General features: G+C 43.0%; 1 protein-coding gene across 4 annotated transcripts in view; it reads right to left on the reverse strand.

Annotated features, from left to right (window-relative positions):
* The window catches only part of LOC106589258 (ATP-citrate synthase), a 127,298-nt gene that overhangs the window by 101,089 nt on the left and 6,724 nt on the right, over positions 1-19,485 (reverse strand). For 3 of the 4 annotated variants that reach the window (XR_006762624.2, XM_014178975.3, XM_014178973.3), the window contains exons 2-8: positions 17,530-17,709; positions 16,325-16,447; positions 13,737-13,799; positions 12,199-12,389; positions 8,231-8,310; positions 6,107-6,237; positions 4,392-4,510 (exon numbers count right to left, since the gene is read on the reverse strand). Coding sequence is in view for 3 of the 4 variants with exons in the window: in XM_014178975.3 (XP_014034450.1) it covers positions 4,392-4,510; positions 6,107-6,237; positions 8,231-8,310; positions 12,199-12,389; positions 13,737-13,799; positions 16,325-16,447; positions 17,530-17,688 (866 nt within the window). In the remaining variant the exon portion in view is untranslated. The remainder of the gene's footprint in view (positions 1-4,391; positions 4,511-6,106; positions 6,238-8,230; positions 8,311-12,198; positions 12,390-13,736; positions 13,800-16,324; positions 16,448-17,529; positions 17,710-19,485) is intronic. The other variant, XM_014178974.3, reaches the window with a different exon arrangement.

The raw sequence follows: 19,485 nt of genomic DNA on the forward strand, positions 1-19,485 counted from the left end.
CAGAGCTCAATTTTGAGTGTCATAGCAAAGGTCTAAATACTTATGTAAATAAAGGTGTTTATTTTATTTATAGATTTGCAAAAACTTCTAAAAACCTGTTTTCGCTTTGTCATTATGGGGTACTGTGTGTAGATGGATAAGAAAAAAACTATTTAATCAATTTTAGAATAAGCCTGTAACTTAACAAAATGTGGAAAAGGGGAAATGGTCTGAATACTTTCCGAATGCACTGTATAGTGTAACCTACCAATCAATGTATATCAAGTGCCGGGGAGGGCACAATCTTACAATGGTGCAGTCCAGAAATGAGAGCTTTAACATCTATGCTAAAAGCCTGGGCCTCTGATGGAGACTGTAGAACTGTCATCAACGCATGTTACAGTATTCTCCCTTCTCTCAAGGAGCATGTGTGTGCCCAGGTCCCATATGCATTTCGAAAGGATTTGGATAAGAGGGTCTGCTAAATGACTAAAATGTAAAATGAAAGGATCCCACCCAGGTCACCAATGTATCGGACCGATGTAGACAGACAAGTGCCTTAGCAGAATGCAATCTAAAGCTTGCGTGATCCAGAGATGAGAACTCTACCATCTATGGCAAAAGACTGGGCTCCTGACGGGGACAATGCAATTCCGAGAATCCTCCAACAGTATGTTACAAATGTAAAGTAATATGTTTGTCACCTGTATGATAGGAAAATTACAAGATTGTTTTAATACTGTTAATGCATCGAATAGCTTTGATGGGTACCCTCTCATCTGTGTCAGTGGGACCGAGTTGGGCCTCTGGGGCTTGGCGCTAGCCATTTATTTATGATGGCTTGGTGATAAAACCTATAGCCTGAATTCCATAGAATGAGTTGGTATTTGTGTACTGTGAGGTACCAGGGAGACGATGTCTCTGGTGTGGACGGCTGATTGGAGGAACCTTGTCTTAACTTCTGTGGGCTACGTGGGACGCTAACGTCCCACCTGCGGGACACAGCCAGTGAAATATCAGGGCGGCAAATTCAAAACAACAAAATGTCAATTCAACTTTCTCAAACATACACTTCTCCTTGATGTAACCACATTGTCCGATTTCAAAAAGGCTTTATAGCGAAAGCAAAACATTAGATTATGTTAGGAGAGTACATAGACAAAAATAATCACACAGCCATTTTCCAAGCAAGGACATGTGTCAATAAAACCCAAAACACAGCTAAATGAAGCACTAACCTTTGACGATCTTCATCAGATGACACTCCTAGGACATTATGTTGCACAATACATGCATGTTTTGTTCGATAAAGTTCATATTTATATCCAAAAACAGCATTTTACATTGGCGCGTGATGTTCAGAAAATGTATTCCCACTAAACCTTCCGGTGAATGCGCACATCAATTTACAAAAATACTCATCATAAACGTCGACAAAATATATAACAATTATTTAAAGAATTATAGATAGACTACTCCTGGATGCAACAGCTGTGTCAGATTTTAAAATAGCTTTACAGAGAAAGCACATTTTTCAATATTCTGAGTACATAGCTCGCAATCACAGCAAGCTATACAGACACCCGCCAAGTTCTGGGGTCACCTAAACTCAGAATTACTATTATAAATATTCTCTTACCTTTGCTGATCTTCATCAGAATGCACTCCCAGGACTGCTACTTCCACAAGAAATGTTTTTGTTCTAAATAATCCATATTTATGTCCAAAAACCTCCGTTTTGTTAATGCGTACAGATCACTTATCCAAAGGCATAACGCGCGAGCGCGGTACCAGAGACAAAGTCAAAATGTTCCATTACCGTACTTAGAAGCATGTCAAACGCTGTTTAAAATCAATCTTTATGGTATTTTTTATGTAAAATTGCGATAATATTCCAACCAGACAATAGCATATTCATTCAAGAAGAAAAAGGAACGGCGCGCTCGCAGGATCGCGCATATCCAATCCCTTTGTCCACTGATTGGGCAGATAATAGGAGCTCAGTCAGTGACAGGAGAATGCTGAAAGAACTTTCTGGCTGTTGACAGGCAATGGAAGCCTTAGGAAGTGCAACGTGACCCCACAGAAACTGTAGTTTCGATAGAGAATCAAAAGAACTACAATTCTCAGACTTTCCACTTCCTGGTTGGATTTCTCTCAGGTTTTTGCCTGCCATATGAGTTCTGCTATACTCACAGACACCATTCAAACAGTTTTAGAAACTTCAGAGTGTTTTCTATCCAAATCTACTAATAATATGCATATTCTAGTTTCTGGGCAAGAGTAGTAACCAGTTTAATTTGGGTACGTTTTTTTTCATCCGGCCGTGAAAATACTGCCTACACCCCAATAGGTTAAGGGCCAAACCCTGATTTCTATACAAATGGAACTATCTGTTCTATCTGGCTGGGGGATACTCCTTTCTCACATACAAATCCTAACCTTTTCACCTATTCCAGACATCTGTTGTTTGTCACATACTCAGGAGGATGTGTCTTAACTATAAAATACTGTGTCTCAGTTCTGCTCGTTGAGCTCTCGGCATCACACTTCAGAGTGTGGGATCGACCAGCTTAATTATTGAAATAATCAATATTAAATAAAGATGATTGTTTGAAATTATAAAGTCTCTCCTTTGAATCAGAAATATTACACGACACCTGTTAAACTGATTCTACATTGAATTTAGTCTTCAAAGTGCTCAAACAAGCACATGTATTTGCAGTTCTTCAACAAAGAAAAGACCGGCAAATGCATATGTGGTCTCAATGTCTAAATAGTGACGCAGGCCTAGTTCAAACAGCAGTAGGATGGTTCTCCTCACAGCCCATGCTTGGTGAATAGCACTTGGTTGATCTCTGAAAGAGACACAGGAGAGCTGAATAGATCATGTGAGACAAATGTGAGAAACGAGAATTAATAAAATAAAGTCACTGCAAAGGAATATAAGGGCTTGTAAGTAAGCATTCATTGTAAAGTCTACACCTGTTGTATTTGGCACATTTAACAAATACAATTCGATGTGTCGTTTGTGAGCTAGAAAATGAACATCCTGACAGTCTGAGTCAGGGTGCTCTGCCACCAACTATTGAGATGGATAATGAGACATTTCTTATTTGTCAGTATGAATGAAATGAGTGGGTCCTGCCTTGACTGTATTAGATTTACACTACGTGTCCTACATATTTTTGTGTTAAATTATTACTTGGAATAAACTGATAGCTAAAACGCTCCTTGTCCCAGAATGATATGCTAGTGATATTTTCTCCTGCTAGCTAGCAACGGATCTACTTGTTGTAGCCGCACCCACTGAATTTAATTTAATTTATTTTTTTGAACATAAATAAGTCGCACATGTCTATAAGCCGCAGGTGTCTACCGGTACATTGAAACAAATGAACTTTACACAGGCTTTAACGAAACACGGCTTGTAACAAAAATAAAAAAAATTGCAGTAAGCTTTAGTTGTCTTTTTGCACTGAGTCAATTCCTCACGCTGCTGTTTCCAACGTCTTATCATCGACTCATTAAGACCAAGCTCCCGTGCAGCAGCTCTATTTCCTTTTCCAACAGCCAGATCAATCGCCTTCAACTTGAAAGCTGCATCATATGCATTTCTCCGTGTCTTTGCCATGATGAGGGTGACAAAATGACTGCCGTAATCAGAATGATGGGAAGTTTGAGAGCGCTCGATTTAATCTAAACAGTAAACAAAAAAGTTTGACCTTAACCCGTTCGGCAATTTCATTGGTCTAATGAAAGCTTCATGCCGCCAAAAAAACTGAGCACGTCACCATTGTCGTGGGAAAAATCCATATATTAGCCGCGTCATTGTTTAAGCCGCGAGGTTCAAAGCGTGGGAAATAAGTTGCGGCTTATAGTCCGGAATTTACGGTACTAAGCTAGCTCCAATACTAAGGTTGCTGTGTTTTAAGTTGGGAGTAATTTTACAGCTTGCATTGATTATATCATATTTCTATAACTAAATAGTTTGATTCCAAAAAAAAAAAAATAACTTAACCTGATAGCAGTTGGTCAGACGGAGATCTCTTGAGATGTCACCAGCTGTCTACAACCTTAGATACGTTTAACGTGATCAGCAGAGATCGTACCATGGATAGTACACACATTTTGATTGGTTTACAGTTTAGTACTCGGCGGTGTTTGCCTGTCCAGCTAACGAACAAAAGTATTTTGAAAATGTGCACAAATTGAGATGGCCAACAAATGGAAATGTGTTCAGAAGAAACTCATCCAGCTCATCCCTCAGAGATCGATCATTTCGAAAACTAAAGCAGATAGCTTGCTATGGCTCACCACCTAAATGACAGGCATGTAGTTGGCAGGAACACAAACAGATCTGGGACTAGGCTAGGAACTTCGTGAAAGTTTCCGGAATTTTGCAAGCCTACCTGTAGACTACGGAGGCTCCTCCACCTGCCACCATTGTCCAGATCCTTCCCAGGGGGTTCAGGATGGTGAGCTTCAGACTGGCCCCGCTCTTGGCATCCAAATCCGCGATGTAAGCCTCCTAGAATAGGTAGACAAGGATGTGTCACTAGGGCATATACTCTGTATCTGAGGGTAGCAGAAACTCTTAGTCACAGGTTAATTACCCCACCAAAATCTATACAAGTTGTTAGTTCCATGGATTGCAAGTTTTCATGAAAAGAAAATTGATAACATTTATTTCAATTGAATGCTGGAGAGCCCTTGCCATCGGCCTGGAGAAACAAGCAAAACCATTAGCTTAGAGAACTGTCAGTCATTTCTGGGGCCATATGTACAATATCAAGCTTCTCATAGTAGGGGTGGAAATCTAGGATCAGGTCCTCACTGTCCATGTAATCTTATTCATTGTGTCCAAAAGGTAAAACTGATCCTAAAATCATCACTCCTACCCTGAGACTCTTGATACATACACTAAAATACGTGGACACCCGTTCAAATTAGTGGAACCGGCCATTTCAACCACACCCATTGCTGAAAGGTGCATAAAATCGAATACACAGCCATGCAATCTCCATAGACAAAGACTGGCCTTACTGAAGAGCTCAGTGACTTTCAACGTGACACTGTCATAGGATGCCACCTTTCCAACAAGTCAGTTCATCAGATTTCTGCCCTCCTAGAGTTGCCCCAGTCAACTGTAAGTGCTTTTATCATGGCGTGAAAATGCCTGAGCAACAACGGCTCAGCAGCAACGTGGTAGGCCACACAAGCGCACAGAATGGGACCACCAAGCACTGAAGCATGTAGTGCGTAACAATTGTCTGTCCTCGGTTGCAACACTCACTACCAAGTTGCAAACTGCCTCTGGAAGCATCGCCAGCACAATAACTGTTCATCGGGAGCTTCATGAAATGGGTTTCCATGGCCGAGCAGCTGCATGGAAATCCACACAAGCCCAAGATCACCATGCGCAAGCGTCGGCTGGAGAGGTGTAAAGCGCGCCGCTATTGGACTCTGGAGCAGCGGAAACGCTTTCTCTGGAGTGATGAATCATTCTTCACCATCTGGCAGTCCTACGGACTAATCTGGGTTTGGCGGATGCCAGGAGAACGCTACCTACCCGAATGCATTGTGCCAACTGTAAAGTTCAGTGGAGGTAGAATAATAATGCTCTGGGGCTGTTCTTCATGGTTCGGGCTAGGCCTCTTAGTTCCAGTGAAGGGAAATCTTAACACTACAGCATACAATGACATTCTAGATGATTCTGTGCTTCCAAGTTTGTGGTAACAGTTTCGGGAAGGCCCTTTCCTGAATGACAAGCCCAGTGCAAAAAGCGAGGTCCATACAGAAATGGTTTGTCAAGATAGATGGGGTCAAGTTCTACCACACCAAACACCATTGGGCTGAACTGGAACGCCGACTGCGATCCAGGCTTACTGCCCAACATCAGTGCCCGACTTCACTAATGCTTGTGGCTGAATGGAAGCAAGTCCACGCAGCAATGTTCCAACATCTAGTGGAAAGCCTTCCCAGAAGAGTGGAGGCTGTTATAGCAGCAAAGAGGGGACCAACTCTATATGAACACACATGATTTTGTAATGAGATGTACATGGACACCTGCTCGTCAAACTTTTGGTCATGTAGTGTACATCTCTAGACCCTCTGTCCAACTCACCTCGGGGTAAGCTTCTCTCCCAAAGGGTGGGGGGAACTCCACGTCACCCCACTTGGCCTTGCAGATGTAGTCGGCCGTGGCATCAATTTTGGCTGCCATGTCGAGGACAAACACGCCATCTTGGTTGACCACTGGAGAGAAAAAGAAATGCCATGATACATCAATGGAGAGTTAAAGACGACAGCTGATTTGCATTGAGGAATTCAAAGTGAGAGGTACTGCTGAGCCATTGGTGTGGGAGCTTGGTTGTAAAAGCCTGGCTTTAAGGCATTTTAACATATTTCAAGCAGGTCCAGATTACATTTGCATTTCATATACTTTTTAACGCAGAACGGGAAACTACAGTAAAAAAAATGATAGTTACATATCGGGATATTATATGCCAATATATTGTATCGACAATATGTGTGTGCTAATTTGCTGTACTTGCACCAAAGTTCCTGTATTTTTCCTAAATATAGTGCCTTCAAAGTATTCACACCCCTTGGCATTCTCCACATTTCACTGTGTGAATCCATTTTAAATTAAGACTAAATTGAGATTTGTCATCACTGGGCTACACATAAGGTCAAAGTGGAATTATGTTCATCAAATTTTTACAAATCAAAAGCTGAAATCTCTTGAGTCAATAAGTATTCAACCCCTTTGTCATGGAAAGTTCAGGACAAAAATGTGCTTAATAAGGAACTTAAGAAGTTGCATGGACAACAGTGTTTAAAACATGATTTTTGAATGACTACCTCATCTCTGTAAACCACACATAGAATTTTTTTTTTTTAAAGACATTGAATATCCCTTTGAGCATGGTGAGGCAATTACACTTTGGATGGTGTATTAATAAACCCAGTCACTACAAAGATACAGGCGTCCTTCCTAACTCAGTACCTCGAAAGGAAGGAAACCGCTCTGGGATTTCACCATGAGGCCAATGGGGACTTAAAAACAGTTCAAGTTTAATGGCTATGAAAAACTGAAGATGGATCAACAACATCGTAAGTACTCCACAATACTAACGTAATTGACAGAGTGAAAAGGAGGAAGCCTGTACAGAATAAAAGTATTCCAAAACATTAATTCTGTTTTCAACAAGCACTAAAGTAATACTGCAAAAAATGTGGCAAAGAAATTAACTATTTAGTCCTGAATTCAAAGTGTTATTGGATTTGCCCCAAACATACAACACATTACTGAGTACCACTCTCCATATTGTCAAGCATAGTGGTGGCTGCATCATGTTATGGATATGCTTGGGGAGTTTTTCAGAATAAAATAAATTAACGGAATGGAGCTAAGCACAGGCAAAATCCTAGAGGAAAAACTGGTTCAGTCTGCTTTCCACCAGACAGAGAGATTAATTCACCTTTCAGCAGGACAATAACCTAAAACAAGGCCAAATATACACTGGAGCTGCTTACCAAGAAGATCATAAATGTTCCTGAGTGGCCGAGCTACAGTTGACAAATCTGCTTAAATATTTTGCAAGACCTGAAAATGGTTATCTAGCAATGATAAACAACCAAATATGACAGAGCTTGAAGCATTTTGAAAATAATAAAAATGGGCAAATGTTGCACAATCCAGGTGTGGAAAGCTGTTAGAGACTAACCTAGAAAGTGCGTCTACAAAGTATTTACTTATGTAAATGAGATTTCGGCATTTCTTTTTCAATAAATAAAATTTGCTTACATTTCTAAAAACATGTTTTCACCATCATTATGGGGTGGGGTATTATGGGTGAGAGAGAAAAAAAAATATCTATTTTGAATTCACTAACAACAAAATGTGGAATAAGTCATGGGGTATGAATACTTTTTGAAGGCACTGTAGCTTGTTCTCCATCTCTTTTTAAATAGGGAGCAACTTTGTTTTCAGCAATTTTATTTCCATGACTGATCAAAACTAATTCTCATGGCTCTCGCTTGTCCCGCTGCAGCAGGCATATGGTGAGCAGTATGTTTGAAACATCGAATTGCAATGCATAACTTATTGGCACCTAAGTATTGCGATAATATCGTATCGTGAGGTCTCGGGCAATTCCCAGCCCTAGTACCAAAAGCTCCAGGATCAGAACCATACAGAGATAGCATCCTTAGTTAAACATCCAAGTAAAACAAGTGGACTTACCCAGTGGGTTGATCTCCAGGTAAGTGAAGTAAAGGTCCTCATACAGGTTAAAGAGACCCACAACAAAACTGACCAGGACCCTGCATACAACAAACATCAAAAGTTTAGATCAGAGGAGAGCTATCTTGGAAAACTGCATATAAGACCACATGGGAAACTGTACACAAGAAGTCTCTTTAAATTGGAGTTTTAAAAAGGGTTTAATAATAAACTAAAATGTTAGTAGGAAATAAAAATTACTCCCCATTGCCATGTAATGGTTAGAATGCTTGTGTCCCAAATGGCACTCTAATCCCCATAAAATCAGGGGTATTCAAGTCTTACCCTACAAGGTCCGGAGCCTGCCGGTTCTATCCTACCTGATAATTAATTGCACCCACCTGGTGTTCCAGGTCTACACTAGGAAGCTCTTTGCTACCTTCTCCTCCCTCCTGAATCCTCCTCCCCCTCCCCCCCCCCCTCCTCCCTCTCTGCGGATGACTTCGTCAACCATTTTGAAAAGAAGGTTGACGACATCCGATCCTCGTTTGCTAAGTCAAACGACACCGCTGGTCCTGCTCACACTGCCCTACCCTGTGCTTTGACCTCTTTCTCCCCTCTCTCTCCAGATGAAATCTCGCGTCTTGTGACGGCCGGCCGCCCAACAACCTGCCCACTTGACCCTATCCCCTCCTCTCTTCTCCAGACCATTTCCGGAGACCTTCTCCCCTACCTCACCTCGCTCATCAACTCATCCTTGACCGCTGGCTACGTCCCTTCCGTCTTCAAGAGAGCGAGAGTTGCACCCCTTCTGAAAAAACCTACACTCGATCCCTCCGATGTCAACAACTACAGACCAGTATCCCTTCTTTCCTTTCTCTCCAAAACTCTTGAACGTGCCGTCCTTGGCCAGCTCTCTTGCTATCTCTCTCAGAATGAACTTCTTGATCCTAATCAGTCAGGTTTCAAGACTGGGCATTCAACTGAGACTGCTCTTCTCTGTGTCACGGAGGCTCTCCGCACTGCTAAAGCTAACTCTCTCTCCTCTGCTCTCATCCTTCTAGACCTATCTGCTGCCTTTGATACCGTGAACCATCAGATCCTCCTCTCCACCCTCTCCGAGCTGGGCATCTCCGGCGCGGCCCACGCTTGGATTGCGTCCTACCTGACAGGTCGCTCCTACCAGGTGGCGTGGCGAGAATCTGTCTCCGAACCACGTGCTCTCACCACTGGTGTCCCCCAGGGCTCTGTTCTAGGCCCACTCCTATTCTCGCTATACACCAAGTCACTTGGCTCTGTCATATCCTCACATGGTCTCATATCATTGCTATGCAGATGACACACAATTAATCTTCTCCTTTCCCCCTTCTGACAACCAGGTGGCGAATCGCATCTCTGCATGTCTGGCAGACATATCAGTGTGGATGATGGATCACCACCTCAAGCTGAACCTCGGCAAGACGGAGCTGCTCTTCCTCCCGGGGAAGGACTGCCCGTTCCATGATCTCGCCATCACGGTTGACAACTCCCTTGTGTCCTCCTCCCAGAGTGCTAAGAGCCTCGGCGTGACCCTGGACAACACCCTGTCGTTCTCCACTAACATCAAGGCGGTGACCCGATCCTGTAGGTTCATGCTCTACAACATTCGCAGAGTACGACCCTGCCTCACACAGGAAGCGGCGCAGGTCCTAATCCAGGCACTTGTCATCTCCCGTCTGGATTACTGCAACTCGTTGTTGGCTGGGCTCCCTGCCTGTGCCATTAAACCCCTACAACTCATCCAGAACGCCGCAGCCCGTCTGGTGTTCAACCTTCCCAAGTTCTCTCACGTCAACCCGCTCCTCCGCTCTCTCCACTGGCTTCCAGTTGAAGCTCGCATCCGCTACAAGACCATGGTGCTTGCCTATGGAGCTGTGAGGGGAACGGCACCTCCGTACCTTCAGGCTCTGATCAGGCCCTACACCCAAACAAGGGCACTGCGTTCATCCACCTCTGGCCTGCTCGCCTCCCTACCTCTGAGGAAGCACAGTTCCCGCTCAGCCCAGTCAAAACTGTTCGCTGCTCTGGCACCCCAATGGTGGAACAAGCTCCCTCACGACGCCAGGACAGCGGAGTCAATCACCACCTTCCGGAGACACCTGAAACCCTACCTCTTTAAGGAATACCTGGGATAGGATAAAGTAATCCTTCTAACCCCCCCCTTAAAAGATTTAGATGCACTATTGTAAAGTGGTTGTTCCACTGGATATTATAAGGTGAATGCACCAATTTGTAAGTCGCTCTGGATAAGAGCGTCTGCTAAATGACTTAAATGTAAATGTAAATCAATGCCTGATTAGAGGGGAAGAATAAAACAAATAAAAAAGCAAACTGGCTTTGAGGTCCAGAGTTGAATGAGGCCCCTATATAGTGCACTACTTCTGAAGAGCCCAATCCGCCCTAGTCAAAAGTAGCGCACTACATATGGAATACTGTGCCATTTGGTATGCACACAATGAGTTTACAGAATACTAGACAGTCATCACTTAAACTTCGGGAACCCCTCAGGGTGAAACAATGAGCTACTCCACACATCGACAATACAATCATCTCAAATGGCACCCTATTCCCAACATAGTGCACTACTTTTGACCTGGGCCCCTCGGTCAAAAGTAGTGCACTATATTGTGGATACAGAGCAATGACCTTGGATGAGTCCTAAATGGCACTCAATGCCCTATATATAGTGCACTACTTAGGGAATAGCGGTGCAGATTGGGACGTATCAAAGTTAATTTCACTGTGTCCACTGTCCAGCCTAATGGGGAGTGCATTGCCTATAAACACTATAAATAACAGAGGTGTGTAATTGAGTTACTCTTTTTGTCATGGGTGGGAAAGTGGAGACCAGACACAGCAGGAAATGTTAAGTATGGGCTCCCGAGTGGCACGACGGTCTAAGTCACTGCATCTCAGTGCTTGAGGCGTCACTACAGAAACCCTGGTTCGATTCCAAGCTGTATCACAGCCGGCCGTGATTAGGAGTCCTATAGGGCGGCGCATAATTGGCCCAGCGTCGTCCGGGTTTGGCTGGCGTAGGCCGTAATTGTAAATAATAATTTGTTCTTAACTGACTTGCCTAGTTAAAGGTTACATAAAAAGTACTCCCACTAGTTCACCACAGAATGTTGAGGGGGACACCATAATATCACAAAGTGATGTAGTGAAATCACTAAACCTCAAGTCAGTCAAATCCCAAGTACCTAGCATTGTAAGTGAAAAGCAAACGTTAGTGGCATAAGAAAAATCAAAGTCCAGTGTGGGTTTGAAAGAAAAAGCCTTTCATGTGTGGGCTAATTAGTAAGTCATTATTAAAATAAACCAATGCATATCGGTTAACGCTTTCATCAGGGCGTCTCAATACCTAGAATTGTAGTCAGTCCTTCATATTCAAGTCAGAGTAGACCTGCGAGTCCCTTGGTATTGCTAAAAGATGCGGTCCAACAAACTTTGAAACTACATTTCGTAACACAGAAAGTGAAATGGCTTGGTGATGAGCATTGCAGGTAAATCGTTCTACTGAAACATTTTAAAGGGTTTGTGACTAAGGAGGTTTCAGTGGATGTATGCCTGCAGCTGAAAGCAAGGGCTGGGCAAAGGACATACTTTCTCAATGCAAGCCCCCAAAAATGCAAAATCAACCTCCCTCATTTTTTGTGGCATTGGCAGTTGAGCGTCAGGTATCTGGACGCTCAACTCTGTAACCCCTGTATAACTTTTGCTTTAAAGCAGGGGTGTCAAACTCAAATCCGTGAGGGCTGAGTGTCTGTGGGTTTTCACACCTCCCATGCATGTGATTGATTATTTAAGGTAATTGATTTGTTAGAAACTACCCTCACCTAGTTGTCTAGGTTTGAACTGGGAACTAAAAGGAAATAACAAAAACCATCAGACACTGCCCTCCAGTGATTGAGTTTGACACCCCTGACCTACGGCTCTCGGTCACTTACTCTTTCTTGTCGTCTGGGACATGCATGAAGAGCTGCTCCTTGACAGAGTCCTCGCTCAGCTTGTCGTCCACTCCCACCAGCAGCCTCTGGGCCTTGGCGTCCACGTCACCCACATCAACGCCTCCCTCGTGGTGGAAGAGCACGTGGTCGCCCTCTCGGGTGGCATAGATGCATATGTAGAACTCCTCCTCCTGCGGAGCACAAAGGGAGCAGGGGGGTAGTAAGGGAGGGAGTAAAAGTTAGAGGGAGCAGAGGTAGATTGTTATGACAGTTATATTACAGTGCATTCAGAAACTATTCAGACCCCTTTACTTTTTCCACATTTTCTTATGTTACAGCCTTATTCTAAAATGGATTAAATAGATTTCCCCCCTCAATCTACACACAATACCCCATGACGAAAAAGAAAAAACAAATGTATAAACAAAAAAACCTGAAATCTCACATTTACATACATATTCAGACCCTTTACTCAATACTATGTTGAAGCATCATTGAGGCGTGGTTTTTGCTCTATCAGAGTGACCAAGGCCCTTGTCCCCGATTGCTCAGTTTGGCCGGGTAGCCAGCTCTAGGAAGAGTCTCGGTGGTTCCAAACTTCATCCATTTAAGCATGGAGGCCACTGTGTTCTTGGGCACCTTCAATGCTGAAGAAATGTTTTGGTACCTTTCCCCAGATCTGTGCCTCCACACAATCCTGGCTCGGAGCTCTATGGAGAGTTCCTTCGACCTCATGGCTTGGTTTTTGCTCTGACATGCACTGTCAACTGTGGGACCTTACATAGACAGGTGTGTGCCTTTCCAAATCATGTCCAATCAATTGAATTTAACACAGGTGGAAAAAGGGAAAGGGTCTGAATGCTTTCCAAATACACTTTAAGATTAGGTTACTTTACAGCCTTATTCTAAAATTGATTAAATAAAAAAAAATCCCCTCATCAATATACACACAATACCCCATAATGACAAAGCGAAAAACAGCTTAAGAAATGTTTGCATGTTTATTACAAATAAAAACAGAAATACCTTATTTACATAAGTATTCAGACCCTTGCTATGAGACTCGAAATTGAGCTCAGGTGCATCCTGTTTCCTATGATCATCCTTGAGATGTTTCTAAAACTTCATTGGAGTCCACCAGTGTTAAATTCAATTGATTGGACATGATTCAGAAACCGTCACTTTTTCCTAATTTCATTACATTAAAGCCTTATTCTAAAATTGAAGCAAAGGGTCTGAATACTTACATAAATAATGCATGTTTGTTTTTTATTTTTAATAAACTTGCAAATGTTTCTAAAAACCTGTTTTCGTTTGTCATTGTGGGGTATTGAGTGTAGATTTATTTTTTATTTCATCCATTTTAGAATAAGGCTGTAAAGTAACCAAATGTGGAAAAAGTCAAGGGGTCTGAACACTTTGTATATGGATATGGGCACGTGAACGCACACACACAAACTGTTAGCATGGTTACTTGCCTACTATACACCTACCCCACCTCATAGGTAGGATATTTAAGACAACCTCACACAAATTACCTGTGTATGTGCAACAAACGGTTCAATGAGAAAGTTCTTCAGGATGCCTTTCGCTTTTGCCACCTGGTGAGAAACAGTAAAATAGATTAATTCAACATTTAGTTTAGTATTATTATTTGGCAAAGGGATATGAAGATGTCTGAGGAAATGGTAGTTTCACATTATGGAGCACTGTGGAAAAGCAACAATCAATGTTGGAAAATAATGATTTTGCAAAAATGCTCTATTCTGCAGAAAAATGCTATTAATGATCCATTCTGCTGAAAAGCTGGCACTAGAAAAAAGAAGTGCAGTAAAATGGAAAAGAGCACTGGACCTATGATAGAAAAATTACATACCTTATTTGTTTGATATTAATAGTAAACGATTATATATTTAACTAAGAGTAAGACTGGCCTGCTAAGGCTGAGTTTTTATGGTGACCACTTTCGCTTCCTGCAGCTAGTCTGGGCGTCAAGGAAATGGGTTTTACTAGAGGGTGATAAAACGTTACAGCCACATTCCATTCTATGATCAGCGGTGCACTGAGGGAGATGTATTCCATGGACAGGATGTAGGGTGTGTGTGACCCGAGATAGAGACAGCCTGGAAGAGTTTAGAACAATGCCTCAGTGTCTCATCTTTCTGTGAAACTTAGCTTGGAGGAGTAAAATACCCACCCACCCCATGCAGATAAACGACTGGATGAACCCAGGGTGGGTTATGGTGCCCAATCTGCATGCTTGCCAGCCATGGTTGAAGCATTTTTAGGTTTGGTATATATAGACCCGGTATTCTCTGTATGATTCAAGCACTCGGTCCGATAGTCAAGACAGTTGGATTGACGGCTTCATTATTGCAGAAATGACCAAGTCTCTCTCAGTACTGAATTTCCACGACAGACCTAATAAGGTTGTTTTGGCCGTACTAGCCTCCTGACATTGGCATTACATACCCTCTGACCCCTTGCATCAGGGGTTCTAAACATAACTCGGAGCCCTCCGGTCCTGGCAGTGGAGAGACAGATGGCAACCTCAGCTCCCTATGTTTGCACGCTGTATGCTCATGAACAAGTACTGCCTGGCACATGGTGAACATGCCGCAGATGACCAACCAGGATTGTATTTATTAGTGCACACCGTAGGACACGGTTCCCCAACTGGTGGTCCACAGGTGATTGTATTTGGCCCACCCAAGTTTTTTTCATTGTTGGACAGACTAAAAACACGAGCAAATCAGCTCCAAGTGATTTTTATTTTGGAAATCTGTTGCAAAAGATTCCCACGCATAATAGAGAGATATATATGTGACCGTATACAAATGTAAGCGAAGTTTAAAATGATTATGTTTTAGTCAAACATATCCGTTTGGGCTTCTTGGGGTCAATTTGCAGTCTACAAATGATGTGTAACTTTGTTCCAGCCCCCTGACCAACAGTTCAAGAAAAAAAGTTACCCGGCCACAGCTGAACCTAGTAGAAGATCGCTGCCATAGGAAAACAGTTTTATTCCATTTTGTTCTAAGAGTATACAACTCGGGTCTCTAAAACCTGGTCTCCCTAACTCGCTCCCTCCAAGTTAAATCAGTCAGGCTCATTGTAAGGACTTTGAAAGTCTTGTGCCTCTCCTTTACTCTTTAGGTGAAGAGAGGAAGGCCTATGGTCTGGACTCTGTGGACAAAGAGTCTGTAGACCACAGTTGACCGCAGTTTGACAATACGGTAGTCACAATGTGAAGCACAAGGAACATGGGGAGAGGACACAACTAATGAGAGACTGACTAACCGTCTGAAAGTACAGTGTATGAGGGCCTCTTTGACTAACTAGGAGGCATATTGCATAACTTGTGGTTGAGCTGGGATGAGCAGTGTGATGTGGATTAGTAGCCCCTGCAGGGGCACCTGTCTGCATGCCACACATTCACCGCATTAACAAGCCCAGAACGGCACACTGTTGGGGCAGGGGAACCTGCCAATGAGCAGAGGGCATTGTTCCCTCAAGCACCGCCATCTCACTACTACCTCTGATAGACAGCTAGATAAGAAAAGCAGGCCTAGTTCCATTCCTGATTGGAGATCTGAACGAACAGAAGGAAGCAAAATGGAGATGGCTCCATGCCAGGTCTCCCTGTAAAACAGTGGCAAGTGTTATTGAGTAGACCATCCTGGCACAATATAAAGGAAGGCTACACTAAGCACTACAATGGCTAGGCCTATAGACTGAAGTCAAATTGCTTTAAAAAAAAAAATCTGCAAACATCAAAGCTGTATAGTAGGTGTACAAAAACTCCACAGCTGTAACTTTCTAACTCCTGCAGCAGGTACCCACTTCCACCAGTGTCAAATTGGCTGCAGCTAATTGGATTCAGGACAAGGAAAAAAAAGAGGGAACCTGGCAGCAGAGTTTCTGTTTATAAAGTTGAGGGATGAGTAGGATGAAGTTGATTTTACATGCTAATCTGGGGTCAGTTTGGTTAAACTTAGGATCGAGGAAGGGAAAGCTGATCCTAGCTCTAACTAGGGGAAACTTCACACTGGATCATGCATGCAGGCATACAGAAAGAGAAAGAGCAAGAAGAGAGAAAAACACAGTGAGCAGCCAATCAACTCACGGTGGTCTCCCTCATGAGGCGGGGCTTGAGCCACTCCTGCACGCCCACCAGGTCCAGGTCAACACCCACCAGGCCCAGCTTCCCTCTGCACTTGATCAGCTGGTCTGGCTTCACCACCAATCGCTGTAGGGAGAATGGACAACACCAACGTTAGCATGACAACAGCACACAGGTGAATCGTTTCTGTCTATTGCGCCTGGATTGTCTAACGTTAACCCGTTGATTGTAAAAATATTGGTTGTGTGATAATGGTTTCGTGACAACCCTATCGGAATGCTCAAAAGTATAATGGCAAGCAAACAAAACTAAGCCAAAATCATTTGAGGAAAATAGCACTCGATAGTTTAAGATGCCCTGTTTCTAGCTTCTAGCCAATTTCGCAGGATTTTTTCTTCCTTACACCATTTGCTCAGAACATTTCTTGTACCTACAGCCGAGAATAACTTTGGGATATTAGATTGGCAGTCACTCACCAGAAATTCGACTTCCCTGACCTGGATCCTTTGTTTGAACTTTGAGGCAGTTCTATACATCCCGGTGGCTGCACCAAAACGCTGATGCACGAGAAGAGTTAAAAGTGGGGCCCTAGTCAGACGGCGTGCATACCATCCACCGCTTCAGAGTATATTGCTCACTAACGTTCAGTCCCTTCACAATAATGTAGACAAGCTCAGGGCGAGGACCTCCTTCCAGAGAGAGATCAGGGACTGTAATATAATCCGTTTTACGGAATCAACGCTCTCTCGGATATACTGCCCAAGTCCATCGCACGGGACAGGAAAGACATTTCCAGGAAAAAGAAAAGCTGAAGGGTTTGTTGTTTCATGACAAATAACTAATTGTGCCATTGTTGTAACATACAGGAACTCAAGTCACTTTGGTCTCCCAATCTGGAATACCTGCATTACCTCACAAGACAATGTTCTTCGGTCATCGTCACTGCCGTGTATATTCTGAGGAAATCTGAAGGAAAACGCTACCGAATTTCTATCAACATCTGAACCACTGCATTTAGCCATGGGGCCCTAGTCAGACTAGGAAAATTATAAATCGGTATCGTTTTTTTGGGCAAGGAAAATATTGGATATCGGTATCGGCCAAAAATGTCATAAGTGCATCACTACCTAGCACTGTGTGATTATTTGTCCATGTACAAAAAGGTGAGATCAATGTCCTTGCTGGAGGACAATACTATTTTATTGTACCTCAGTGAGCAGCCATGGGTGGTCCTGCGTCAAGCGGTCCCAGTCCGTCTCCGAGGTGACATTGGCGTAGCGGAAGCGGTTCTGCACAGCCGCCGAGGTGCAGATGTGCTTGTAGAGGAACTCCTTCCCCGTCTGCTCTGAGATGGCTTTGGCCGACATGGCGAATCACTGGCTCACTATCTAGCAGAGGGAAGAGGGGAAGCCAGAAGAGTTTCAGGGGCAGTTAGTACAGGTCCACACAGAAGTCCTTGAATTAGTAAGAGGAATGTTAGCCTCCTAGTCAATTGACACACTGGTGTTTGTCACACCATGTCATCCCAAAAAAAATCGGTCTTCTCACGAAAACATATATAGCGTCCGAACGGTTTGACCTACAAACTACTATGACCCCTCTATGGAAAGGGGAGACTCTCCGTGTTGTTCTATGACCACAAGAGTCACGGGAATCATCTGAAGGTAACAAGCACCTGTTAAAAAAAATAAAATGAATGGAAGTATGAAGGTAGTTTTGTGCCTACACCCCAAAAATAAGTTAAATGCGTATAAAATGAATATTTCATGAGCTTTCTTAACCTGTTGGGGATAGGGGGCAGTATTTGCACGGCTGGATAAAAAACGTACCCGATTTAATCTGGTTACTACTCCTGCCCAGTAACTAGAATATGCATATAATTATTGGCTTTGGATAGAAAACACCCTAAAGTTTCTAAAACTGTTTGAATGGTGTCTGAGTATAACAGAACTCATATGGCAGGCAAAAACCTGAGAAGATTCCTTACAGGAAGTGGCCTGTCTGACAAGTTCTTGTTCTTCTTGACTCTCTTTATTGAAAACTGAGGATCTTTGCTGTAACGTGACACTTCCTACAGCTCCCATAGGCTCTCAGAACCCGGGAAAAAGCTGAATGATGTAATTCCAGATTTCGTCCCACCGACCCTAGAGAGGTTAACTTCTTTGGGATAGGAGGCAGTATTTTGACTTCCAGGTGAAAAGTGTGCCCAAAATAAACTGCCTGCTACTCAGGCCCAGAAGCTAGGATATGCATATAATTGGTAGATTTGGATAGAAAATAGAGGTCGACCGATTAATTAGGGCCGATTTCAAGTTTTCATAACAATCGTAAAATCGGTATTTTTGGACGCCGATTTTTTTTAACACCTTTATTTAACTAGACAAGTCAGTTAACCTGTTATGGATAGGGGGCCGGATAAAAAAAACATACCCGATTTAATCTGTTTATTACTCCTGCCCAGAAACTAGAATATGCATATAATTGTTTGATTTGGATAGAAAACACCCTAAAGTTTCTAAAACTGTTTGAATGGTGACTGAGTATAACAGAACTCATATGGCAGGCCAAAACCTGAGAAGATTCCAAACAGGAAGTGCCCTCTCTGACCATTTCTTGGCCTTCTTTAGCCTCTTTATTGAAAACAGAGCATCTCTGCTGTAACGTGACACTTTCTAAGGCTCCCATAGGCTCTCAGAAGGCGCCAGAACATTGAATGATGACTCTGCAGTCCCTGGCTGAAAAACAGTAGCGCATTTGGATAGTGGTCGATCTGAGAACAATGAGACGGGTGCGCGCGTGCACATGAAGAGTCCATTTTACATTTTCAGTCTCCCGGGTCGGAATATTATCGCTATTTTACGAGACAAATCGCATAAAAATTGATTTTAAACAGCGTTTGACATGCTTCGAAGTACGGTAATGGAATATGTTGAATTTTTTTGGTCCCGATACGCGCCGGCGCGTCACCCTTCGTTACCCTTCGGATAGTGTCTTGAACGCGCGAACAAAACGCCGCTATTTGGATATAACTAGGGATTATTTCGAACCAAAACAACATTTGTTGTTGAAGTAGAAGTCCTGGGAGTGCATTCTGATGAAGAAAAGCAAAGGTAATCCAATTTTTCGAAAAAAAAGCACAATCGTTGCACGACTGTACCTAACCA

The sequence above is a fragment of the Salmo salar genome, chromosome 28 (genome assembly GCF_965601325.2).
Source record: "Salmo salar chromosome 28, fSalSal1, whole genome shotgun sequence".
Taxonomy (NCBI): Eukaryota; Metazoa; Chordata; class Actinopteri; order Salmoniformes; family Salmonidae; genus Salmo; species Salmo salar.